The sequence below is a fragment of the Aulonocara stuartgranti genome (genome assembly GCF_965226115.1).
Source record: "Aulonocara stuartgranti genome assembly, chromosome: 18".
NCBI lineage: Eukaryota > Metazoa > Chordata > Actinopteri > Cichliformes > Cichlidae > Aulonocara > Aulonocara stuartgranti.
Genome location: NC_138954.1, coordinates 7,143,453 through 7,167,422, shown reverse-complemented (window position 1 = coordinate 7,167,422; position 23,970 = coordinate 7,143,453). Strand labels below are relative to the sequence as shown.

Sequence of the window (23,970 nt, the reverse complement as noted above, 5' to 3'; positions counted from 1 at the left end):
TTTTAAAAAACAACTTTCTTTTTCATGCTCAGGTGGCTCAGATCGGCAGTATCTGTCTAAGGTTCGATTCAGAATCTGGACAAAAATCCTCCCCAAACAACAAGGCAATGAGAGTATAATGTGAGAAATACATAATCAGTTTTACTGAAAATATTTCACTACACCCTTCAATTCCCAAGCGCTCCTCTCTCTTTCCAATATGACCCGTTTCCTATCTGAGGAAAAAGAAATCTCCATACTCAGCATCAGTCAGCATCTGCCTTTAAGAGGCCTCAGAGGGGATCAGTTTCACAGCGCTTCCCCATCCTAGTGCATGCACTTAGAAAAATCAATACCAACCACAGACACAACAAATACAAAGACTTTAGATCAATACGTGTAAACGCTTCTTTTTGATTTAAATAGGTGGCAGCCTTGTTTTCAAGCTATATTTATTATCATATCTTCCACCAATGGGATCATTTCTTAAATATTTAGTTCTTGCACAAAAGCTATTAAATATATTTTTAATAGTGTCAACATTAAAATCTTAAATTATGCACAAAAAAAAGCTTCAAAGAAAGTAACACTAAGTAATTTAGTAGCAAGCCCTGCAAAGGCATGAATGACAGTCAGCACACTTGCTCACAAGGATCATATTGCTCCGATTCCACACATGCACACACACATGCACGCGCAACGCCAACTGTGAGTGGTAGCCTGCTCGTCTGTTGATATTCTGTGACAAGATAAACAGAAGACTGATGGAGTGGTTTTAAGAAACTTCTCTGGGTTTATTTAACCCAGCGGCCCCTCCTGTCTGTGTCTATTCGTCTCCTACACGGGAAGACGCTTCTATATTCAGCTCAGACTAAGATATCGCCTGGATCAAAATCAAAAACATGCATAAGGCAAACTCAAGCCAGAACTAGTATACAAGGAACATCACTCGGTCTTTCTGTTCAGTGTATCGTATTAATCAAAACATAACAAAACATACAAAAACACTCAAACTTTTCCACATCCAAGTTAAACACCGATGCAATGAAGACGCTGTGTAAATTTAACATGTTTGAAGAAGGCACAGATGTCTGCACACGTACACCCCGACACACGGAGCTAAATATTCAGTGCGCCTGTCACAGAGCCAGACACCATGCTGACCGGGGCCAGACGTGTCAGCGATGGAGTGAAGGCAAGCGCAGCTGTGCGGCACACCCTGACACCACACACGCTCAGAGGAATGTGGTGCTGGCACAGCCCAGGTGCCGTCACTTAGGGTTGTGACATCGCTGCAGGAGTTTGTGTAGGGACAAGTCTGTCATCAAGACTCCCGGGGTACGTCGGTGGGTGCGCGTCAGAAGAGAGCAAAGAGAACTGGATGACAGAAGGTAGCAAAGATATCCGAGTGTTCGCATATGAAGGTCCAGTGTCCAGGGGCAGGATGGGAAGCTTTAATCTAGCATATTTTCGTTGGGCTCCTGGGAAAAAAAACAAAAAAACAATGCAAGCACGAGGGGAAGATATAAGGTGGGTAAGAGTGTACGTGTGTGTTGCAGTGCAGAAGAGTGTGTGCATGTCTTAGGTAACTATTAATGTACTGCCCCTGGACTTTAGACAACACAATAAAGATTGGTGAGGATGATCAAAGTATTTTTACGTTGCAGGCCAAACCTTAGCACGTACACTGTGTCTGCAGGTGACTACTGTACAGCTGTACTTATCTATCGTAAAGTAGCAGAAAAATTTCCACCTTTATGTAATCCAATCAAAGCAAGACGCTTCATGATCTCCATTAGTAACAATGTACAGTGTTGGGTCGCCCGAGTGAAAAAGAAGTCGTACATTTTTTAATATATATATATATTTTTTTAAGACTCCATTATTATTCCAGTTTTGCTTCACCTATCATGCTTTCACCACACATTAACTACCACACCTCCATATGGCTAATAAACATGAACATGAAGGGGAGAAAGGGAAGAGGGAGCCACAGCACAAGACTAGAAAGAGAGAGCAAGAGAGAGATTTGGTTTCTATTTAATAATTAGCTCATTCACTTGCAATTAATATTGTTCCTTGACTGAGTAATTTAAATACATTAAGCACATATAGTACAGTAATGCTGTACTGAGAACAGGGAGGCTGCAGACAGTATAATTAATACTGCCCTCTGGCTGCCCTCTGCCACCCCTGGAGGTCATCGGCAGATCCTCCTGTCTCAGTAAAACCTGGGCCATCACAGCACTCCGTCCAGCACCTGTTTGACCCGCTGCCCTCTGGTAGGCACCTCAGGTCGATCAGGTCCCGCACCACCAGTCTCACTAACAGCTCCTTGCCCTGGGCCTAACCCTAACCCCACCCCAGCCCACTCACTCACTGCACCACTCTGAGCCATGATCCGAGTAACCCACCTCGCTCGGGTCACTCACACATGGACTCTAGTCAGGCTTTTCTTTGCACTACTTCCAAGCACTTTGCAACTTGTTCTCTAATTTGTGCCCTTCTCTTATTTTTCTATGTATCCCTCTTGATTATATACATTTCCCCTGCTTGCTACTTATTCTTTTTGTCTACTGTTTATATTTTATTCTGGCACTGTTGGTGTGGATCACCCACAATTTCATTGCACATGTACAATGACAATTAAGGGTTATTCTGTTCTATTCCAGTGAATGTCCCAAGTAATACCATTTAAACCATCCAGCCAATCAAACAGGTATCTTCTATGACTACAAGCAATGACTACTAACTGAATTATGAACTATAAAGAGAGTCAGCAGCCAAAGTAGATTCTTAGTTATTGATGTTGTTACAGTTCATAGAAAATATGGTATGAAGGGGGGGAAAGGAAGGAAGTCTGATGAAAGAAGGAAAAGATGGCATCTGAAAAAATATTCCCTCTGTGTGAGTTCAAACTGCCACTTTTTTCTGGCAACGATGATACTGACTGTACTGTGTTAAATACACACTTTATACTTAAAGGTGCTTCCACAGATACAGACACAAACACTCGGTAAAGTATTAAACTGTGTTGTATATACTTGTATTCCCCAGATGAGCACTACACGCAGCCCATTTCATTCCAGTGTAAGCTAATAAAAGTGTCCTTGTGTGATGGGCCAGACATTCCTTCCAGTCTTTAAAAAGCTCCTGTGCAATGGCAGAGATGAGTCACAGCTGCCAGGAGACCACCAGTCATGTTCAGTGGGACACACGGAGTCACTCACACTCATGCATGTTTTATGTCCCTACGTTTCCCCTCTTTTCTCGCGCTAAGTGTACATGAATGTGGATCAGTGTAAAAAGCACATCAGACTCTTCCTGTTAGAGTGTTAAATCTACACAAATCCACAGTTTTCAAAAAACTAAAAACAATGGGAGAACATTTAAAACTATTGATGACAAATTTAAATTTAAAAGTAAAAATATTAAGGTTCACTGACATCGCTGGTACTTGAAAGAATGTTTAGAAAGCTGGTTGTGGTGCTGTTTCACATCCTTATAAGGGATATTTCTTTTGGTATGAGCGCCACTTGATAAAGCCACATTATAAACATAAGCAATTTATATTAAAAAAAAATTGTAGCATCTGTATTAGCTGTGTAACATTATCACTTTGTCATCATCATAAATAATTACACAAAAGGAAGAGCATCTCTTCAAGCGCTCACTGGGCTAATATAGAAAGGATAACATCTCGTTACAATGTCTTGTTCTGCTGTTTAATGTTCTACTACTAGGGCTGCCACAAACGATTATTTTGATAGTCGACTAGTCACCGATTATTTTTGCGATTAGTCGACTAATCAGATCATCATCCACTGGACGTAAAACTACAGCTTATATAACTATCATTAGCTTACAGCTTTAAGCTTTTAAGGTGCTAACTAAAAATAAAGACAAGATGATAGTTTATTCAATTTTAATGAAATTTGCAGATTGTTTCGGTAAAGTTTAATAAACTCCTTGCTATCTAAAATATAACAGGACACCAGGGTATATTCTCCAGCATCTCACACTTCTGATAATCAGCTGTCTGCTTGACGTTTATTCAGCTGTGTAAAAACTATAACTTTAATCTCAGCCAAACCGATTTACCCAGGAACAAATAAAATACTAAAAAAAAAAAAAAAAAAAAAAAAAAAAAAGCCAAACAACAACATTTTTAATTTATCTAAGTGACTCATATATATTTAACCTGAGTCGCGAAAGACGGCGGTGGGTTTGAAAACAATTTGCCGGGAGTCCGGTGTTCTCACGGCGCTAGTGACCTAGCCCCCGGCTAGCTATCGAGCTAGTGGGTAACAGACGTCTCCGAAAACGTCGGAGCGCTTTTGAAAATATGTGGTGTCCTGATAAACTGAGCCGATATTTGAGGTTTACACAGCTACATTCTCGCCTGAAAATATGTTAAACGTTTATTTTGTGACCCAGAAAGAATAATAAGAGTAATATTAAAACTAACTAGCTACCGCCATTGTTGGAAACTAAGCTGGGCCGCGCTATGAATTCTGGGACACAGCTACTTCTTCTTCGGGGTTTAACGGCAGCTGGAATCCTTGTACATGCAGTGCTGCCATCTTCTGTTTCAGTCCGTTATTACACTCTTAAATCCTGCTATTATTCCTGCGTCTTTTGCGATCTTACAAAGCTTCAAACGACGCGTCGACTATTAAATCAGTCGTCGACGATTTTGATAGTCGACGTAATCGTGACTAGTCGACAAATCGTGGCAGCCCTATCTGCTACACTACATTAAACGGGTGCTTCTGCTCTTATGGCTGATGCCTGTGTACGTTCAAACTTTGTAGAAAAGCAAAACATCCACCCGCAAAGGATTTTGTGTCATAGCGGTGAGAGTGATGCAGATGTGTGTCAGCGAGGCTGACAGGTTGTCATGTATGAAATGTACGCACACTCTTCTGCGTGAAACGCCTGCAGGGACCAATGAGAGCCGAGCATAAAAGACCGAGGGATGTGAAAAGATGAGCATGATGACAGCTCGTTGTAAGGGTGCACACATAAACACATGAACTCACAAACGTGCAGATAAACACTGAGGGATGAGGGCTTATAAACAAAGGTTGAAAGGGTTGCGTGAGAGAGTGTGCGCCACAGAAAGCACAAAGACTCCTTTGAGCCACTGACTGTAGAGCAGATGGGAGAAGTTAAGTAGATCCTGTGCACCTGAAATCTCAATTCTTACTTTAACTTTAGCTGGAGTTTTCGTGTTTGGGTCGCCAAAGTTCTACCAAATGTTACGACTTCTAAAACTGTTAGCACCTTTGGAAAAATCAGCTCTTCATCTTTGAAAATACAATCAGTAGTTTTTATCTATGTGCAGAAGTCTGTTTCCAGTGGAATACCTCACAGAGACTCTCGATATATTTTCAGATTAGTGGCCAAATGAACCGCTTAGAAATAATACCTGGCATTGATTGGCTGAAAACAAATGAGTGCAGCGAATAGAAGTGGGAGATCCAAATATCGATAGCGTCGATACCAATCCTGGTATTGGTACTGGATCAATACTGGCTCAAAAGGATTGATACTTTCTATCCTTTAAGTTTAGTATGTAGGCCACTGAATTGTGCAATTATTATCATTTTTTAAAATGAAAATGTACTTAAAATTTTCACTATAAAAATGTTGAGTTGAGTGTCGCATCTATTTTTTTATAGCCTAGAGCACATTTAAACGACAGAAGTCGACCCAAAGTGCTTCACAGACGGGCAGATTTACATTCCAGGTCTCCAAAAAACTATATAAGAAGTAGAAGGGGTTTTGTTGCATTAATTATTGTAGAAAGTCAAAATCACAGGGATTTAGTAGCCGTTAAAATGTGTTCAGAATTTGCAAGTCGACGATCAAACTCATAAATCATGACACACTCTCCCAAAATTGTCGCACACCACCAGTGGCTGAGACGCTGCTCATGAATAACAGCAGTAAAAAAAATGTTTCAGTTATCTATACAAATATCTTTTTTTCCTGGACCAACTTTTTTGTCCTTCATTGTTCTTTTTTTGGGATTTTTAACCATAACACCCCCACCAACCACCATGACCTGAATCAGAATGGCAACACAGTCAGGGAGGTTGGAGTTTATGTGCACGCACAAATGATGAGTGCCTAGTTTGATAGCTGTAGACTTTGGGAAGAAAACAACTGAATATTTACATTCCTGACCTCAGAAAGTCGTGGTTCAGGAGCTCTAAAGTAAAGCACACTGCTCGATCTGTTTAACTTAGATTTACCAAGAGATAGGCGAGGCCATGTAAATATATGGGGAGCGTTCAACTGATTAAAGAAATGGTTAACGACGGCATTAATGAAAATCCAGAAACCGATAAGAGGCGCTTTGGTGCACAACAAAATCTCTTATCTGTCTGGTCAGTGAGCACTTCCTGTGCTTTGGAAAACAGAAAAAAAAAGAAAATTTTAAAGACTTCATGTCTACTCACCCTGTCTTTGTCATCAGCCACATCGCAAAGCACATCATCCAGGTCGAGGATTCCCCCATCACCATGCTCCAACCGGTGAACCTGCAGCCAGTAGCTGGCATCCTGCAGAACAAGGAGGCAACAAGATGAAAATCAACAGTCGTTTTAAAATGACCCGACACATGAAAAAGTGTGGCAGCAATTGTAAGAAGATGCATATATTCCAAATGGCCTTCAAGACCCATTTTATTCATTTTATATTTTAAATGCAAAGAAATGAGTACATACAACCTTAAAGCATAAACATCATGAGAACTGATAAAGGGTTTCAGTAGAAAAGTAGACATGACTGAAAATCCCTCGAAATCTCTTTGGAGCTTACACGAGTCCACCAGCGGACACTCCAAACACTTTGACATGCCGCTCATCACATCATTGTTGGCTCTTTAAAGCAAGACTATCACAGTCATCGAGACCTGCGAGGAATGCCACCCACCATTACTATATAATCAAGCTCAATTACGTGTCAAAGTTTCTGACATGAAAAGCACACGCAGAGGTCACGCTTGATTGAAATAAGTGGGAATAAAGGCAAGGGTGCATGAAGGGTTAAGAAAAGAGAGGGGAAAGAAAAAGACACTGTACAATTATAGAAAAATGTAGCTTTACAATAACAATAAGGCAGGGATAAAAGGTAGAGTATTACCGCCATCACGCAGTTCTAAATAGGAAATCCAACTCCCAGATGATTGTAAAGCCCCCTCCCTGGGTCTTGACACGCAAAAACATGTGCACATGTAACATGTAAGTCGAGTGCACATGCATGGAAGTGCCCAGTGTCCTGGCATCATTTGACAAAGTATTAACTTTTGAAGTGACTGTTTGGCTTCGTCCCACACACACAGCAGCCTTGAGGGTTACAGCCTCATTACCCACTTATACAGTTCCACTCCACTGCAACACACGCAGCTCACTGCAAAAGGGCACCAGACGCACGTCTGATGTGTTTAACTGGCAAACTAATACTACATGACAGGCCTGCCTCAGAGAAGGAAACTGATTTTTTTGGGGGGAAAATGCAACTATACAGCAATGATAGTTTTGATAGTCTGAGTCTAAATGCACTCAGTGAAAACACGACAATTCAAACAGCTGCATTAGTATTTTTCATGTGTTGCTCTTTTTTAGCTTCCCTTTAACTCACTCACTCGCTGCTGTGACAGATGTCATAGTTTATTACAGCCAGTGTCACTTTGTGCAACCCCACACACAAAGACCCTGTGGATTCTAAAGGATGGATCTCAGACACAAACACACAAAACATTTAATGTCAGCGATTTTATAAAGGAAAAAATGATAAAGAAGTTTGGCCAGACCAGACTTTAGTAGTGATTGAACCGTAATCATTAACAGTGAACCACCCTAAAGCATCACTGTCTCAGAAACACTAGTTTAAAAAGTAATGGAGACCTCAAACACAAAGACGGTTTGTAACAAAATGAAACTTGAAGTTTATTAGGAACACTCTGCTGTATGCGACTATAAATAAAAGATGGAAGTTCTGGAAATCAAAGCTAAGCTGTAAAACTTATCTGACACAGAAAAGCAGTAGCCAGCAGTCACCAGAACTACATCTGCAAACAAGCCAATGCAAACAAATTACTGTAGGTTTCTGTGTGTGCTCAAGAACTTTTTTTTTTTTAAATTTATCGCTGCCTGTTATAACTGAAAGCATTCAGTCCAAAGTATTCATCTGAAACAGAGCCAGCACGTCCAACTTTTGTGTTTGTTGTGGGAAAGAAAGCCACAAACCACTGCCTTTAAGCCAGTTCAGCCAAAACACATTTTACTGTTTTGTTTTCAATCAACTGGGGCGTCTCCCCAAAAACCATAAAATCTAAACACTTTGATTTATTGTTTATGATTAACAATGAGTGAGCGTTCAAGAATGGCTTAAAAAGCCAGGATTTTACCTACTTTACAAAAACTGTTACGTCAATTTGAGAATGACCCCGATAACCCATCAGCTTATTAGAATATTTATATACAATGTATCTAATGCACTTTAAGATAATAAGGATGCAGATTTAAAAAGTAATACTAATCCAGCCTGCTCTTTAGTTGAGGCTTTAAGAAGATAGTCACACATAATAAGTGCACATAGCAGCACAATCTATTTCAAATCCCCTATAGTATGTCAGTGTGGGGACAGACCAGGTTTGGGCACAAAGAGACTTTAAAACTGATGTGTGCGTTTGAGTGTCGTTCTGTGGTGCCAAGTTCATCGCGCAAAAATAGCTCACAGCAAAATGTCACAGTGCCAGACTTAAGACAAGTGACTAAGTCACATAGTAAACAATGTTTCAACATAACAGCTCTCTGATGGGTATTACAACTTTCTGTGCACATCATCCCTCAAACTGTCTCGCTCGACTTTCGGAGAGAGAAAAACAAAACATTACAAACAAGTTAATGTGGCATCTTCTTTCTCACTCTAGTTTGATCCCTCTGGGCCTCATTGAGATTCTCACGACATTATTCTGCTGAAGCTCTCTGCTAAAGAAAGGAGGACCGATCTAAACTATTAGAGCCCTCAACAGTCCAACAGCAGACTTGAAAGGAGGCCAAGGCAAACAGGTTGGCAGCAGGGGAAGCCCATCACTACGTTTTAGCGAGACAATGCCGAGTCGTGAGCACCAAGATCTCCCTGACACCGTGAAAAGGAATGTCTGGAAGTGCCAGTGTCCACAGTTGAGAAGTATTCAAATGGTATTACACAGTCCTGAGTGTACTGACATGTGACAAAGACACTGTATGCAAAGTTGTGGACGCAGACTAACTCGATGTATTTCGCAAGATACTCTACAATATGTTACAATTTTTAACTATAAAGGGAAAAAAGCCTGGAAAAATGCTGAATCATTTAATAAGATAGATTTTTTTTTTTTAACATTTGATCTCTTACAGCATAAATAAAGCCGCCTGTTTAACAGGAAGCCATCAAAATGATGTGAAATATAGGCCTTAATAAGCTTTTCAATAACAAATCTTTCAAGGTCTTACACGATACTATTTTCACACAGTCCCAATAACACATTTATATGACATAAATTGCATCACATGTAGCAGCCTTGGAATTTGTCCAGTACAAGAAATGTGTGAGGAGAAAGTGACATTTGCATGTAAGGACAAGAAAAAGAAAAAACTATGTTTTAATACTTTCAGTGCACAACTTCTCACGCACAGCGTGTTAAACAAGAATAGCAATAAGGTGAATAATACACGCAAATAAGGGCTGTGTTTTTACTTGATGGTAGTTATTTTAATTTTGAGGACATTAATGAAACTATCAGGACAAACTTTTGTTTGTTTGTTTAAATGAGGAAACTGTATTCCTGAGCTGAAGTAACAGCATCAGTCCAGAACTCTACAGTACTTTTCAAATCAAAGCACCAAACTGTTGTCCAGCATACAAAACAATACGTGGATTTATCGTAGCAACACTCATTCTGATCACAGCAGTGTGCTGTACGAGACTTTGCACCACAATGTCTCTGGAAGACCTCAGCGTATACTTCGAATCGGACGAGAGTGACGACGAGGCCAAAAAACTCTGGAGTTACGGTGAATCTGACGACGAAGGCAGCGAGGCGAATTACCGGGATCTTGTTTGCCTGCATGACAATCTGGTGAACTTTGAAAACATCTACTTAAACAACGCAATTATAGACATGGAGGTAAGGTTATTTTAGGTGATTAAATAGTGTTATAGCTGAAACATTGAATAGCTTTGTATTTTATGCCACAATAAATGATAAATGATGTTGGTGGCAGAAACGATTTCTTTATTTTTAGCACTACTTGGTGAGTGAGGGTGGACAAAGCTTTGAAAATGACAGCAGAGACTCTCCAATCGCTCTGATTCAAAACTATATGGAAAGCACTGAAGAGCTGTTGCCCAGCAGTTCCTCCTCATCACCTTCTGTTGTACCACCTGAAGCTGCAGCGAGCCCAGACACAGATGACTCGGAGAACTCTACTGTGAGGTTGCTCCAAGTTTTAGAAGATTTTACCGAGGTGTTTCAAAACATGCTCGCCTCATTCTCCTCCACTTCATCAGACTCAAGTGAGTCAGATTTACAGGGGACCAACTGGGATGACATAGACTCCTCGGAATGAAATCTAGAGCGCCAACCTCGATGGTGTGAGCAATTATCCAATAAACAAGTGCATCATAGTCTTCATGCCAATTATTTTATTTCTGTAGGAAGTACAGAAGTAATTTTTTTTGTAGCCGGGTTAAACTATAAACATTTTATTTATTCCATGGCCAGAAGAATTAAAAAACCCCAAAATGAGCCAATGACACTCAGATTTTAACAAACTCAGTCCAGATTTAACCAGAAAAGAGCTTTTAGAGCTTTATTTGATGGTAATGGTTTTAATTTTGAAGAAATTAATAAAACTATGGACAAAATTAAAGCCATAGAGTTTTTGTTGTTTAAATTTTGGCTAAAGAGGGTTATGTGTTCACAGTTCTCACACAGAAAACAATCTATGCTGTTAGGTTAGAGGCTTTAGCACAGATTACCTGGTATTCAGGCATTTTGTGACATTGACACTGTTTACTATAGTTAGGAAAAACTCAGTGTGTCACCTGACCGCAGATACCAACTTGTCTTCAGTGGCACAGATTAAAAATGTTCTAGGTACATGTAAACTTGTGAAACTGAACTGTGTTGACCTCGGGGCTGAATGAAACCAGTTCTCAAATGTTCACTCTCTATCAATCATCCCTTTGTTGCGCAGATCATAAAGAGGTTTTTTGGGGGTGAATTTTGAGCCAAAGACACTCCTATGTGCCTTAAAGAAACGCAGCATTGTTCTGCCAGATCCAGCCTTCTGCTACAGTGTGTCAGAGCTTGTAGACACTCTGTGTTCTTGCCAAAGGTTTGGGTTTTGTTATGATCTCTTGCAGTGGTTATGCATTACTGTGCCACAAAAGAGACATGACAAACTGTAGGTCATGTTCCCACCTACTCCTGTATTTACCACCAGTCTGCTCTTCGTCTTACTGTAAATGAGGTCTCTTTTTTGTTTTTTAAACTCCCTTTTCAGCCCTCCTTGCTCTTTATTCTGTCTTTTGTCAAACATTTCAGTCATTTTTTAACATATTTTTTTAAATCTTTGTTTTAATAAAAGTAACAGATTGCTGCCTTATGCTTTATACGAATTAAAATGTGTTTATTATTTCAGAAGTTGCCTGCAGTGTTCCCTTACTGGGAATCCTCTACACATCTATCCAACTCACAAAGCCTACGGTGCTGGATCAGTGCAGATCCAAAAGCATTTGTTGTGTCAACTTTAATTTGCAAGTTGAGTGTGACACCGTTTTGTACTCTCCAGAGAGCTTCCCCGTCACTAAAAAATGCATTTTGCTGCAGTCTTCTCTCCTCCTCCCTTTTAATTTAGGAAGATGGGGCAGAGGAAAGAGCTGTGAAGCACAGAAGATCTGAAAGAATATTTAAGAGCATGTAGATTCTAAACACAGGCCAGATGGAGACCTGGGGAGGAAGTCACTTAAAGGAAATGAGATGGTGGAAGCTCCCAAAAATCAAGACAATGTGACACTCATCTTATGGTGAGGGCAAACACATGCTTTATCCTCACAGCAGGCTCCACTAATGAACAGTGGATTAAGAGCACACAGTGGGGTTTTTGTCACTTAAGTGGTGCATGAATGTGTGCACGCTCAACTCACTGTAGTTTCCCTGACCTTGGCATTTCACAACAGCCAATAAACCTCACTTACTTTATCGGTTCACCCAGTTTAACTTTCTGTATACGGTATTTTCTTTTTAATAACAAAAGGACTCTGATTCATGCGTGTAGCTTGCAAAAGTCAGAGATCTCTTTCGCTGTAATTGAATTAGCGTCTGAAATTAAAAGCTAGATTTTTCATCCACACTTTCGGATTTTTCCAGATTGTTCCAAACCAAAAATTACAGGACTCAAACCTTTCGTGAACCACAATCCGTAACAAACAGTTAACACTGGTCCAATAACTAGAAGTGGTCTTGATTACTGGTGTGAAAACATGTCTCAGCGCGGACTCTGTAACCTATTCCAGAACCATATCAGGAAAGGTTTTTAAAATAAAACTTAATAATGCAAAAACTTTATAAAAAAAAAGGAAAAACTTGAGAAAAACAGTATTGAGAAAGAATAAGCAGGAGAGTACACTGACTGTATAATGAGTATATTGCCTGAACTTGCTCTCCCAGTAACACAAATTGCATAATATTTCTATACAAGCAACAAACTTTTCCATTATTTTTCTCTATTATTCAAAAGGCAGAAGGGTAACATATAAAATAATAGAATAATAGCCAATATAGGTTAAGTATCATGAGGTAACCTTGCTGTGATATGTGAAAAGGAGCTAAGTACTAATCTGTTTTCTTTTTACTGCTCAAGGAAGGACTATTGTAGTAATAAGCAGCTCAGGCTGACAGTAAAAATACAAAGCGGGTTACTGCTGGAAGCACACGCTTATTTTTTCAGGCAAACCCTCCCTGGATAAATAAAAGTTTCCTCAAGACTGTACAGAACATCTTTATAAGAGCTGTGATTTTAAAACCTTAAAAACAAAACATGCTTACAACAATCTGAGTGGTGACTTTCTCCCTTTTTTTAAAAAAGGAGAAAAGGTCACCTTGTAGATATTATCACCCATCTCAATCTTGCAGACAAACAATGTGAGTGCTCTGTTCATGACGACTGACAAAATCCCCTTTCAATCACATCTGTTGTTCGGATGTGTACACAGCCACGGTAGGGCAGCACACTGTACGTTTCCTGGATTGTAGGGTCAAAGTAAGGCTGGCGTAAGGTACAAAAGACCCTTTCATTCAACTACAATGACATCAGTGAGAAGAGAAACAGGAATTGGAAAAAGCCACTAAAGTGCTACGCGATGTGTGTAAAACCGCAGACAGACGTGTGCACAAACGCACACCGATACGCGTGTGCGAGTGTAAGGACTGTGTGTAATCTAATAATACATTTTATTAGCTGTCAGTTTGACGTCGAGTACACTTTGGGTTCGATTTGAACGAGTGCCCTGCTGGGCTCCACTGAAGTGAACACCAACACTAACATTATTAACTTTACCAGTGCACTTGGACCATGCTTATCATTTCAAAGCCTCACTCGTGCTTTGATATTAATCTTTTAACCCCTGAGTTGTGTTGCCATTGGCTTTTCTTTCTCATTGTTTGGGGGTCCCAAAGACCAACCCACTACCCATGTCAAAATAATAAGAGCCATTTTTCTCCTTTCTTTTGTTCTTACCATCCAATAAAACCCATTATGTGTTGTAATAAGATGTTTTCCACAAACTGGGCTTGTTCATTTGATAATTCAGCACTTCTTCCCCAAATTTTTTGCAAGATACATGTCCTAGGGAGTTGCATGATATATGTAAATACATGTCCTCAAGGTTTTCAGAAAGCTTTGATGACATCACTCTGACTGGTGCTGTCCTCTTCAAGCACCAACCATTCCTTCTGCTTTATGTGTCAAGACTCAGAGCTCAGCATGTAGTAACAGACTAACTAACTGTGGTCTTCACATATAAATATTCATTCTGAATGGAAAGAGGTGCAGATAATGAAAAGGTTAGGTTCTTCTCTGTGCACTCGCTCACTTCCTGAATCAGAATCACTTCATTATGATCTTGATGACAAATGCCATAGTTTACCAGTAAATTTATTTAAACAAAACCTGAACATCACTTCCTATAATTAGACACGCATGAGCATAGAGCGATCACCAAAGGTCAACTACAGCAATGTCTTGAATTATGTTTCTTATCCATTATACCCTGTGTCAAAGTCACTCCTGGGGCACCAACACCATCACTCTTTGTCTTTCCATTCAAATCCACTAATGTTAGTCTTTGTCTCAGAAACTGAAACGTAGGGATAATAAACTGAGAAAAGACAGAAATGTTGCTGAGCCATACACAGAACAATGTTGCCATTCAAAGAAACACTCATATCTGATCAAAACAGGCAACCACTTGACAGCATAACGTATTACTCTCCAAAAATAGTCAAAAATTACACCATCTGGGAGCAAACATTAAAACTAGGCAGGTAGGATTAATCAGCAGACTTTATCCAGCGCATTAAGCTTTAAAAGAAACCAAACAAAGGTATCTTTATTACAGCATGTGTGAACCACTGCTCCGAGTCGTGCAAGGAGAGAGCTCTCGGTCTTATAAATTACTTATCTGATTAACAGAGGGGGGGAAAAGATACCTGTGCAAAAATGCAAAAGAGGATTTCACATGCAATCCAAAGAGAAAGACGCAGGAGATTTACACCTGTAGCCTAATTAATTTAATGAATCATGAACAATCATTAAGCAGACTGCATCTTTTAATTCCTCACATGCAGCAAAATCCAAAGAAGCCCGAGAGGAAAGAAGAGTAAATGGAAATTGTGGCTCATGGGAGCCACAAAATCAGAGAAATGTGAAGTTCACTGCAAGTGCCTGCAAATCCCACTCAAATCTTTGGAGTAAAAATTATTTTTTTATTTTAATCTGTTTCAAAAATAACAGAAATCAAGCAGTGGAAGAGTGTGCAGTCAAATCCATGAAATGAAAACGTGGTTTTTGTCATGTATTTGACAAATCACAAGTTACTTGTAGTATATAAGGTGCAAAATGGGGGGAAAACGCTGCAAACTAAGCCATTTTGTGTGTCACACAAAAATATACACACACATACTTGAGTTCAGTTGACCACAGCATTGTAGGCAAAGCAGACTTCAGGCCTTCATTATGATCAATTGAATGCATTGTCTTCGAGCTCATCACTATAATGACCTTCACACTGGTTGCACGTTAACAAGATAAGGCCAAAAAATAAATGAAAAATCAATGGAACCACAGGGAATGCTGGGAGCAAAGGTTTTCACGTTAAACTCGAGTGAAAGGAGATAACATGCAAAAGAATTTGATAATCTCAAAGTACCAACAATTATAAAACGACAACAGCTGTTTAGTTCGGTTATATTGTCTGAACTTTTAAAACAGTCACTTTGAGCTGCTCTCGAGAACCAAACTAAGTCAGGAAAACCACATACGCTCCTTAATGATATGGATGTAGAACAACCATCTACGGTTGCAGTGTCGCTTTCTTGTACGATGTTGAGGCGAGGATTTGTCTTCCAATAGAATTTATTGATCTGATTAATTAGTCAGGTCTGCCTTAGAGTGAAGCTGCATGACACTTGATGCAAGTGAAGCTGGCACAGCTGCACTGAAATCCAATAAGCAACTTGTGGCTGCTAATAAACTTGACACGCTTTCAGTTTTTCCTGGCTCAGCGTAGGCCTTGGGGGTAGGGTGGGGGTGGAGGGTAAATACTCACGTAAGCACAGTAATGGCAGTGAGCCTGTGCTGCCTCCATAAACCCCAAACTATGTCTTTGGGTGGTGAGAAACTTTTTTTTCTTTTTTAAAATTCACCGCTGTTTACTTTGTGTGCACCTTCAAGTGTTGCTATAAAGTTGCATCATCGCCACGAGACACAAAAGAATTTCTCATCAGCAGCGTCGAGGTGATTCAGATGAGATCCCTGAAATTTCAAGAAATGCCTCACTGGGGAAAAACAGTAATCTGTCGTTGGTATTTACACTGATGGCCATGGTTGAGTTCTTTAAAAAAAAGAAAAAATTTCCCAGGCTGAAATATTTCGGCTATGTTTACTTTAATCCCAACAGCCCTCAAATAAAGTCATTTTCCTAAACTAAAGTCTATTTTAAAGTTTGAATACACACAAGTCAGCAGCACAGAAGGTTTCAGGAAAACAAGCTAATAAATCTCAATTTCATCAGGTTCTTTTTTTCCTGTCATGTCAACAAATTTGCCAACGTTTTACAAAAATGGCCTTAATATAGGTTCATTTTCTCACTACCAATAGCTGCTTATATTAACATTGCCTCTTACTCTTTCAGAGAGGGTCAAATATTTCACTACTCAACAACACTAACTCTTTGGTACAGTTCTGTTTGGCTGCATTTAAAACCGGAGGGTTAGTGTTACATTTAACTCCTTTTGGAACAGCACGTAGATGGTTTACAGTATCACAACTGTAATACTGTTTACTACATGTAATTTGAATTACATTTTCTAAAAACCCAACATCAATTGAAGCAGTAGGTCAAATGCTTTCTGAATAAATACTTCTTCCACTAAGCAAATCACAAAAGAAAAATCAGAACAAAATACTGATGCGATCATCTCCAACAGTTATGGGGGAAATCTGGGCCTTAAAGTTCTTACTTGAATTCTAAAAATACTTTAAAGAGTTTCCTTTTTTCCAATGCAAAGCCTTTTTGTGGTCAACCAGAGAAAGCTACACATACTAAATTAGTTTTAAGTTTGGTTTCTTTCAAGGGTCGAGAGGTAAAGTGAAGACGCACGTCGGCGTGGTGTCTAAGGTTACACCAACTGTTAGCCTGCCAGCACGTCAGCCCTTAGCCCGGCATCTCTTCATCCTACAACAACGAGGGGAACTGAAATCCAGCCCGAGTGGCGAGGAAAAAAAAACAAAAAAAACAATACAAAATCTAGACTCTTAAAATGCTTTTTCAAAAAAGCAAAGCAGAAACCTGGCAAATGTCTATGTGAGCCTGAGATGTTAAATACCCTATAGGAGACCACAAATTGACACAATGGAAGATTTTGAAAAGGCATACAAAGCTGTTCAAGAGATAATTTGCTAGGACTCGCTGGCAGACTCACTTAGCCGTCAATCGATTTCAATGTTGTTGCCAGACATGTTAATTTGTGTTTTATCATTTCCCCACCTGACTTGCAAACTTGTCATAGCACGACAAGGGATGGGAAGAGAAGAAAAGAAGAAAGATTAATATGCCCTTTATCAAGTGTCTTTCTTCCTTTCAACATCACTGCTAGAGCGAGGCAATGCTTCATTTTTATTATCCTTTTCAGAGAAAAGCACGAGATGCGCAGAAGAGAATGAAAAGAAAACCACAAGAGCAGCAACTAGTGTGACAGGAAGGAGGAGATATAATCAGAAGGTGAGTCGGGGACAAAAAGCTCAGGTGTTTGAGAAACCGGTGATGAAAAGTTCAGTTGCGACACTTGATTCTTTCTCAGCGCTGTCATCCACAACAGACCTGCTTCGGCAGGCCTCGGCACAGAACGCACAATGACACGAGACGAGTTCAATAACGTTATTCGGTGCATTTTAGGATTTCAATTGATTCCTTGGAGGAGTCGTTTTCAGTCTTTATCGTCCAGCTACAAAGGTGAAATTACAGTGACAGGAAGAAAGGGATGTGTCCCCTGAAAGGTCCTCAGAAAGTAATACCCAGCGTAGGGGTGATACCTACCACCATAAATGATTAAAAACAGTAATATTTAGGGTTCCTGTTGCATTTTGGATAGCCTATTACATCTAACAACTGTAGAAGTGCAGTGTCAGTCTTGACAGACTGTTCGAGGACCTTTCCAAAGAGCAAGACACGTCAAAGATTTGGTACCCTAAAATTAAAAACCTGATTACTGTTTTCATCTAAACCAGCTCTGCTCATGACACTCCCTGCAGTAAAATGGAGCAGTTGGCAACTTTGTCATCTTAGCTTCGTCTGTCCCTCAAAACAATAAGATTTACCAATGTAGCATAGATTGAAGAGCTTGGATGCTGATAGTTGGCAAAAGATCAGAAATTGAATACAACTGGAGCCCATCCCAGTATCCCAAACATAATCCCAATCCTATCCAACAAAGGTCATTCCTAGTAAGCAGTGTGAAATGATAACACTGCAGCATTCACTACACAGTACTAAATACATGGATGCACTGAGTCGAACCCCTCTCTCTTTTTCTGTAGCGCTGAAATACAAACAGAATAAAAGATCATCCATCTAAAGAAAACGCTGGAACATACCTGACTGCCTCGGCATGACTCCACTTTGAGTCTCTTCTTGAGACCATGGTGGTGCTTCCACATTTCATCTGTAGCTTCCACTACACACCCTCCACCGTTCTTCCACTGCAAACAACCTGCAGCTTTAGCCTCGTCTAGGATCGCACATACTGGTGTGTGCATTTGTGCATCTGACATTTCGCGTTATGTTGCATGTGCAGGTCTTCTCTTGCATGTGTGTAAATGCAACCTATCCCATGAAAGGGACATGAAAGGAGACACACGGCTGCACAGCAACCTGCTTTCCTTGCTTCAGAGACTGCGTGTATCAAATTGCCACCGGTATCGCTGGTTATGGATACTCTAGCAGGGTAACAAGAAGCTGTACAGATTGAACTGCGTGAAAAATTACGTTGATAACGGAGCTTCACAAGCTGCACGCTGTTTGCATTTATACGCCTTGTTGTGACAGCCACGTCGAGCCGTGAATAATCGTTTCATGAAGCACAAATCTCTGTGTTATGGTTCGGTGTCATATAAATGACCAGAACAGACATTCATTTTGCTGTGACAGAAGTGTAGCAAACACACTTCATTTTTGAAAGACAAAACTTTTGCTTGCTAATTATATTCTGTTGTTTAAGTAGTACTGCATTTCAATGAACCCTGCGCTTTGACCCACACATCAGAAAAGCGTTCCACTCCTGCTTCTTCCCAATAAGATCAAAACAAAACCAGTAGTCATGAGGCCCAACCTTGAAAAGTTCACTTATGCTTTTATTTTCTCTACCCTCTCCCGTATAAATTAAACATCACTCTTAACTCCACTGAGTTCAAAATGCCTCTGAAACCAGCTTCACACTCGTTTTAGGAGATGATGTCACATCAACCCAGCCCTGGCTTCTCTCCATTGGCTCCATGAACTGATTTTACAGATCACTTCTAAATCATGTCTGGATCTGGGCCCAAGCTACAAAGCAAAAAACCCACTGACCTCATGTGAGCCATTTCACAGTCTTACGTCCTGAGGTGGAAGCAGAAGTGAATGTGGCGGACAGGTGCAGGAGACTCTGCAGGCAGCTGACTCAGATCAGATGAACAATCTACTGAGGCCGAACAAAGCAAAGCCATCAGGTTCAAAGCATCAGCTGCTGAAAGGCCGTCTCAGTGATTGCAACAGAGAGGTCTGTGCCACGTTTCGCTTACAAGCCTGTTTCTGTTTTACCGTTTTATATTTGGGTCCAAACGCCTTCAGTAATTGTTTCAATAAACTTTTCTAAGATGGAGTTAAAAATTAAAGACAACAAATTTGTTTCTGTAAATTCTGGCAAGGGCAAAAAAACAAACAACCTTCTGTGGTCACCACCGCCTCGTATTACAAAATCCTGTCACCACAGGCATCACTTCTGACTCCATGACTGACTGCTATCAGCAGACACTCTCGCGTTTGCTCCCGTCTGGTTTCTGAAGGAATGTGACAGGAGGATATCCTGTCTGTCAGCGGTAGAAGCCTCACAGACAAAATTGTGGCAACTTTAAAGAACCAGTTCAACCAAAGCCACTTCCTTCTAGGGCTGGGCGATATGACCCAAAATTCATATCTCAATATTTTTTAGCTGGATGGCGATATAAGATATATATCTCGATATATTTTTTTAAAGTCATAAAGTAAGAACAAAAAGAGAGTTCTTAGTCAAAGCTGTGTCCCAGATGTCACACAGGCACTTTTATTAACATAGAGCAGATTTACTCAAAAATAAATTATGAGCATTTATTAAATAATAATGCTCCATAAATAAAAGAAAACAATGTTGTTTTTGTGCATAACAAAAAGCTCACAAATGTGCAGTCAAAATGTAAACTAAAAGACGCTGAGCATAATAACAAGGACAGATTTCACAGCTGCTCTGTTCCCAACTTGTACTGCGTGACTGACAGCCTGGAGTTTGAAATCCGCTTCGCAACCATGTCTCTTAACAGGTGCCATTTATGGTCCTTATACACAGTAGGGTAATATTACGTTGAAGCACAGTACGTATCACTCCGCGAGGCTCAGCCGTAATCCTCCGACAATCCATCACGCGGTGCAGCTCCGTAGCTTATCAAAGTCGTACTAAAACATTTTTTGACAGATTGCTGAGCGCCGTGTTCCACATAAAATCGGTTCGCGGCCATCAAGCACAACCAGAATTCATACATAAGGCGCGCTGTCAACTTTTGAGAAAATGAAAGGATTTTAGTCCGTGCAGCCCCTCTGGGCTGCATGGCGTTAGCGTGGTTAGCTAGCTAACACGTTGACGGCGTCCAGCCCCACACACGGGGCGATGCGCAGTAACTCGTTAACGGAGATTTGCCGTGTCCATCTTGTCGCTTCCTGCAGGTGAAGCGATGGGGAGGAGGGGGAGTTGTGTTCAGTGAAGGAGAGGCGAGGCCGAGTAACGTTGCGTAAAGACGAAAGTGGACGAAAGAGAGGCAAACCTGCGGCTCCACAAGTATAATTATAACGTAACATAGACTATATCGATATAAAGGATATTGTCACATCTTATATCTCGTATAAAAATATATCGATATTTTTTAAAAACTCGATATATCGCCCAGCTCTACTTCCTTCTACCTTCCAGAACAACCTGTTTTACGCCCTCATGCGTGATTAAAAGCCCATTCTGACAGCCATAACATGCACCACATCTAATGAACTGAATGTTCTCATCTTTCCTTTTCAACCAGGAAGTATTTCTTTGAAATAAGTACTTTTACAACATTTTTTTTAAATTACTTGACAGCAGATTTGCACTACTCTGCCTGGTTTACACCCAATGTCATTTACCCATTATATTGCATATTGTATAGCTTTCTTGTTATATGTAAAATTGTATTGTATTTATTTAAATTTTTACTTTTTAATTATTTTACCTGCATTTTTTAATCACTCTTATATTTAAATGTTCATTTGCTATTTTATCTAGGGATTGAGAGTAACGTAGTTTCTATTCTCTGTATGTCCTGTACATGTGGCAGAATTGACAATAAAGTTGACTTTGACTTTGAGATATGTACCTTGTGATTATTATCATTTCATTATCAACGGGCTAATTCATTTAATATACTGGCACCCCGATGACTGGGCAAATCACCAAAAAGTGCAACATAACTGCTGAGAAATGAATACGCTGGTTGAGCCCACAATAGTAACAACTCACAGCAGATGTAAACTGCAAAGAGTGCTTTGCTATTACGCATTATGTATGCTTTGGAGACAAACTTCCCTAAACTCACATCAGGTGGGCAATATAACAATAAATAGATTAGTAAGTGGCAATAGTTATGGTGCAAAACTATGTTAAGTCTCAAAGCAGCCCCATGATGATTTCATGAAAACAGTAACTGCATCATTGCGTCAATGTTTTCAGAAACTGCTCTTCAAAGGCACGAACATTTAAAGCTCTAAATCCTTGTTAGCTCAGTCTCAATCCTGGCTTTCCCCACTCCAACACTGACAGAAGCTCAGCCAAGAAGAGCTTTGGTCATCTCCAACACCGACACATCCCAGGTTTGGATGACAAACAAACCAAAACCATGGAGACTGAAATGACATCATCGCTGTCGTTTCTCACTTCAGCCAATCAAACCATGAAATAAACAGTGGAAGGCCCAAACAGTCATTCACCACTCTTCCTAGGAAAGTGGGTGGCCCCAACTCCAATACGGCCCCTACACCCTCTCTCCATGGGTAGTCATAATGGGGCAGTGGAGGGTCAGTTAAGTAAGGTGGGGTGGAAATACACATTTTGGGACTTTATCAGATCCTCTACTTGGTATCTGTGGCAATATGAAGTCAAAAGCAAAGATTTTCACAGATCACATGGTTTCCATCACCAGCTGGAAAATATATCTGTTCCATTTCGCTTGCATTTATTTATTTACAACGGAGGCAATAAAACATTTTCTGATATCCTCTGACTTTTTTATAAAACCGAAGCACAAAGTCCAGGAAAATTCAGATAAACGAATCCTGCAGAAACGCAGAAATGCAAGACGGATATTAGTATAACAGCCATTGTTTTATTTTTAGAAACATATTTCTGCCTGTGTTTGAATGCCTGTTCTTTACAGTGTTTCCACTACATTATGTCCTTTGTGGAGGCAGGACTGATTTTAGATTGGGTCTTCCTAAATTCTCACGGTTTTGCTTTTACATTAGTGTTACTGCTTTATAACAATGGAAATGTTAGTTCTTGCTAGTTAAAACAAGGCTTCACACAATTTATTAGCATTTTATTACATTTATTACAACACCCAACATTATTTCCAGCATGCTGGCTGTTATAAAAACTGATGTGAACCGGGCATAAAACTGGTAAATCTCATGTTACCCTGTTTGCCAAAGGCTTGCATAGAAGAAGGTTGACAACCATTATTTGCTCTACTTGGCAACAAGGCCCCCCTTTTCTCATTTTACTGAACTTTTATTTTGTGGAATAGTTCCAAGGTGCTTTAAAATGGATCAAGCTTAAGAGCTTCAACAGTGCTGGACCAAAGCAGATCAACAATCCAGTTTGACAGAGATACATGTGAAATCATTTGATCTCTTCTCTAAAAAGAAAAAGAGTGCCAGCAACAGGTTTTGTGGAAAAAACAGATTTAGTATGAATGTATATGTATGACTCCAAATACATTTTACAACTCGGTGAATATCTCCATTTTATTTACCAGACTATACTGCCATCTGGGAGCATTTTACAAGCAACTAACCAGCTCTGGTCCTTACCATCTCTTTGACGACTAGGCTGCTATTGTATCATTCAGCTGCTTCTCCAGAAAGCCTCTTGTTTCGTGGTCGGAGAGGCTTCACTCTGCAGAGAGCTGGAAGGCCATTCTAACCAGAACCTGTAGCTGCTGGAGAATTACACTGAAGTTGCATGGGGGAAGAAGATCTGCAGCTGCAGTCCAAGAAGGTGCAGCACAAGTCCATCCACTAACTGGAGATGCTGTTATTTACTGCCACAGAGTATATATAGCATTAGTTTCAAAAAAAATTAATAAACATTGGGCATGCTTTGCATGCACAAACACATCCGTCCATATGTGCATGTGCATACCAACACCACCGCCAAATGAAAATTAATTCTGAATCTGCAAGTTCTAGTTGTCCAGACTGGGTTTCAAGTAGGGCTGCCACGATTAGTCGACTAGTCACGATTACGTCGACTATCAAAATCGTCGACGCGTCATTTGAATCTTTGTAAGATCACAAAAGACGCAGGAATAAGTAGTAGGATTTAAGAAGACTGAAACAGAAGATGGCAGCACTGCATGTACAAGGATGCCAGCTGCCGTTAAGTAGCTCTGTCCCAGAATTCATAGCAGCCCAGCTCAGTTTCCAACAATGGCGGCAGCTAGTTAGTTTTAATATTACTCTTATTATTCTTTCTGGGTCACAAAATAAACATTTAACATATTTTCAGGCGAGAATGTAACTGTGTAAACCTCAAATATCTGCTCAGTTTATCAAGACGCCACATATTTTCAAAAGCGCTCCGACGTTTTCGGAGATGTCTGTTACCCACTAGCTCGA

General features: G+C 40.1%; 1 protein-coding gene across 10 annotated transcripts in view; it reads right to left on the bottom strand.

Annotated features, from left to right (window-relative positions):
• pard3ab (par-3 family cell polarity regulator alpha, b) overlaps positions 1-23,970 on the bottom strand; it is a 262,424-nt gene that overhangs the window by 218,891 nt on the left and 19,563 nt on the right. For all 10 annotated transcript variants that reach the window (XM_082512080.1, XM_082512082.1, XM_082512087.1 and 7 more), the window contains exon 2: positions 6,447-6,548. In XM_082512080.1, the coding sequence (XP_082368206.1) occupies positions 6,447-6,548 (102 nt within the window). The remainder of the gene's footprint in view (positions 1-6,446; positions 6,549-23,970) is intronic.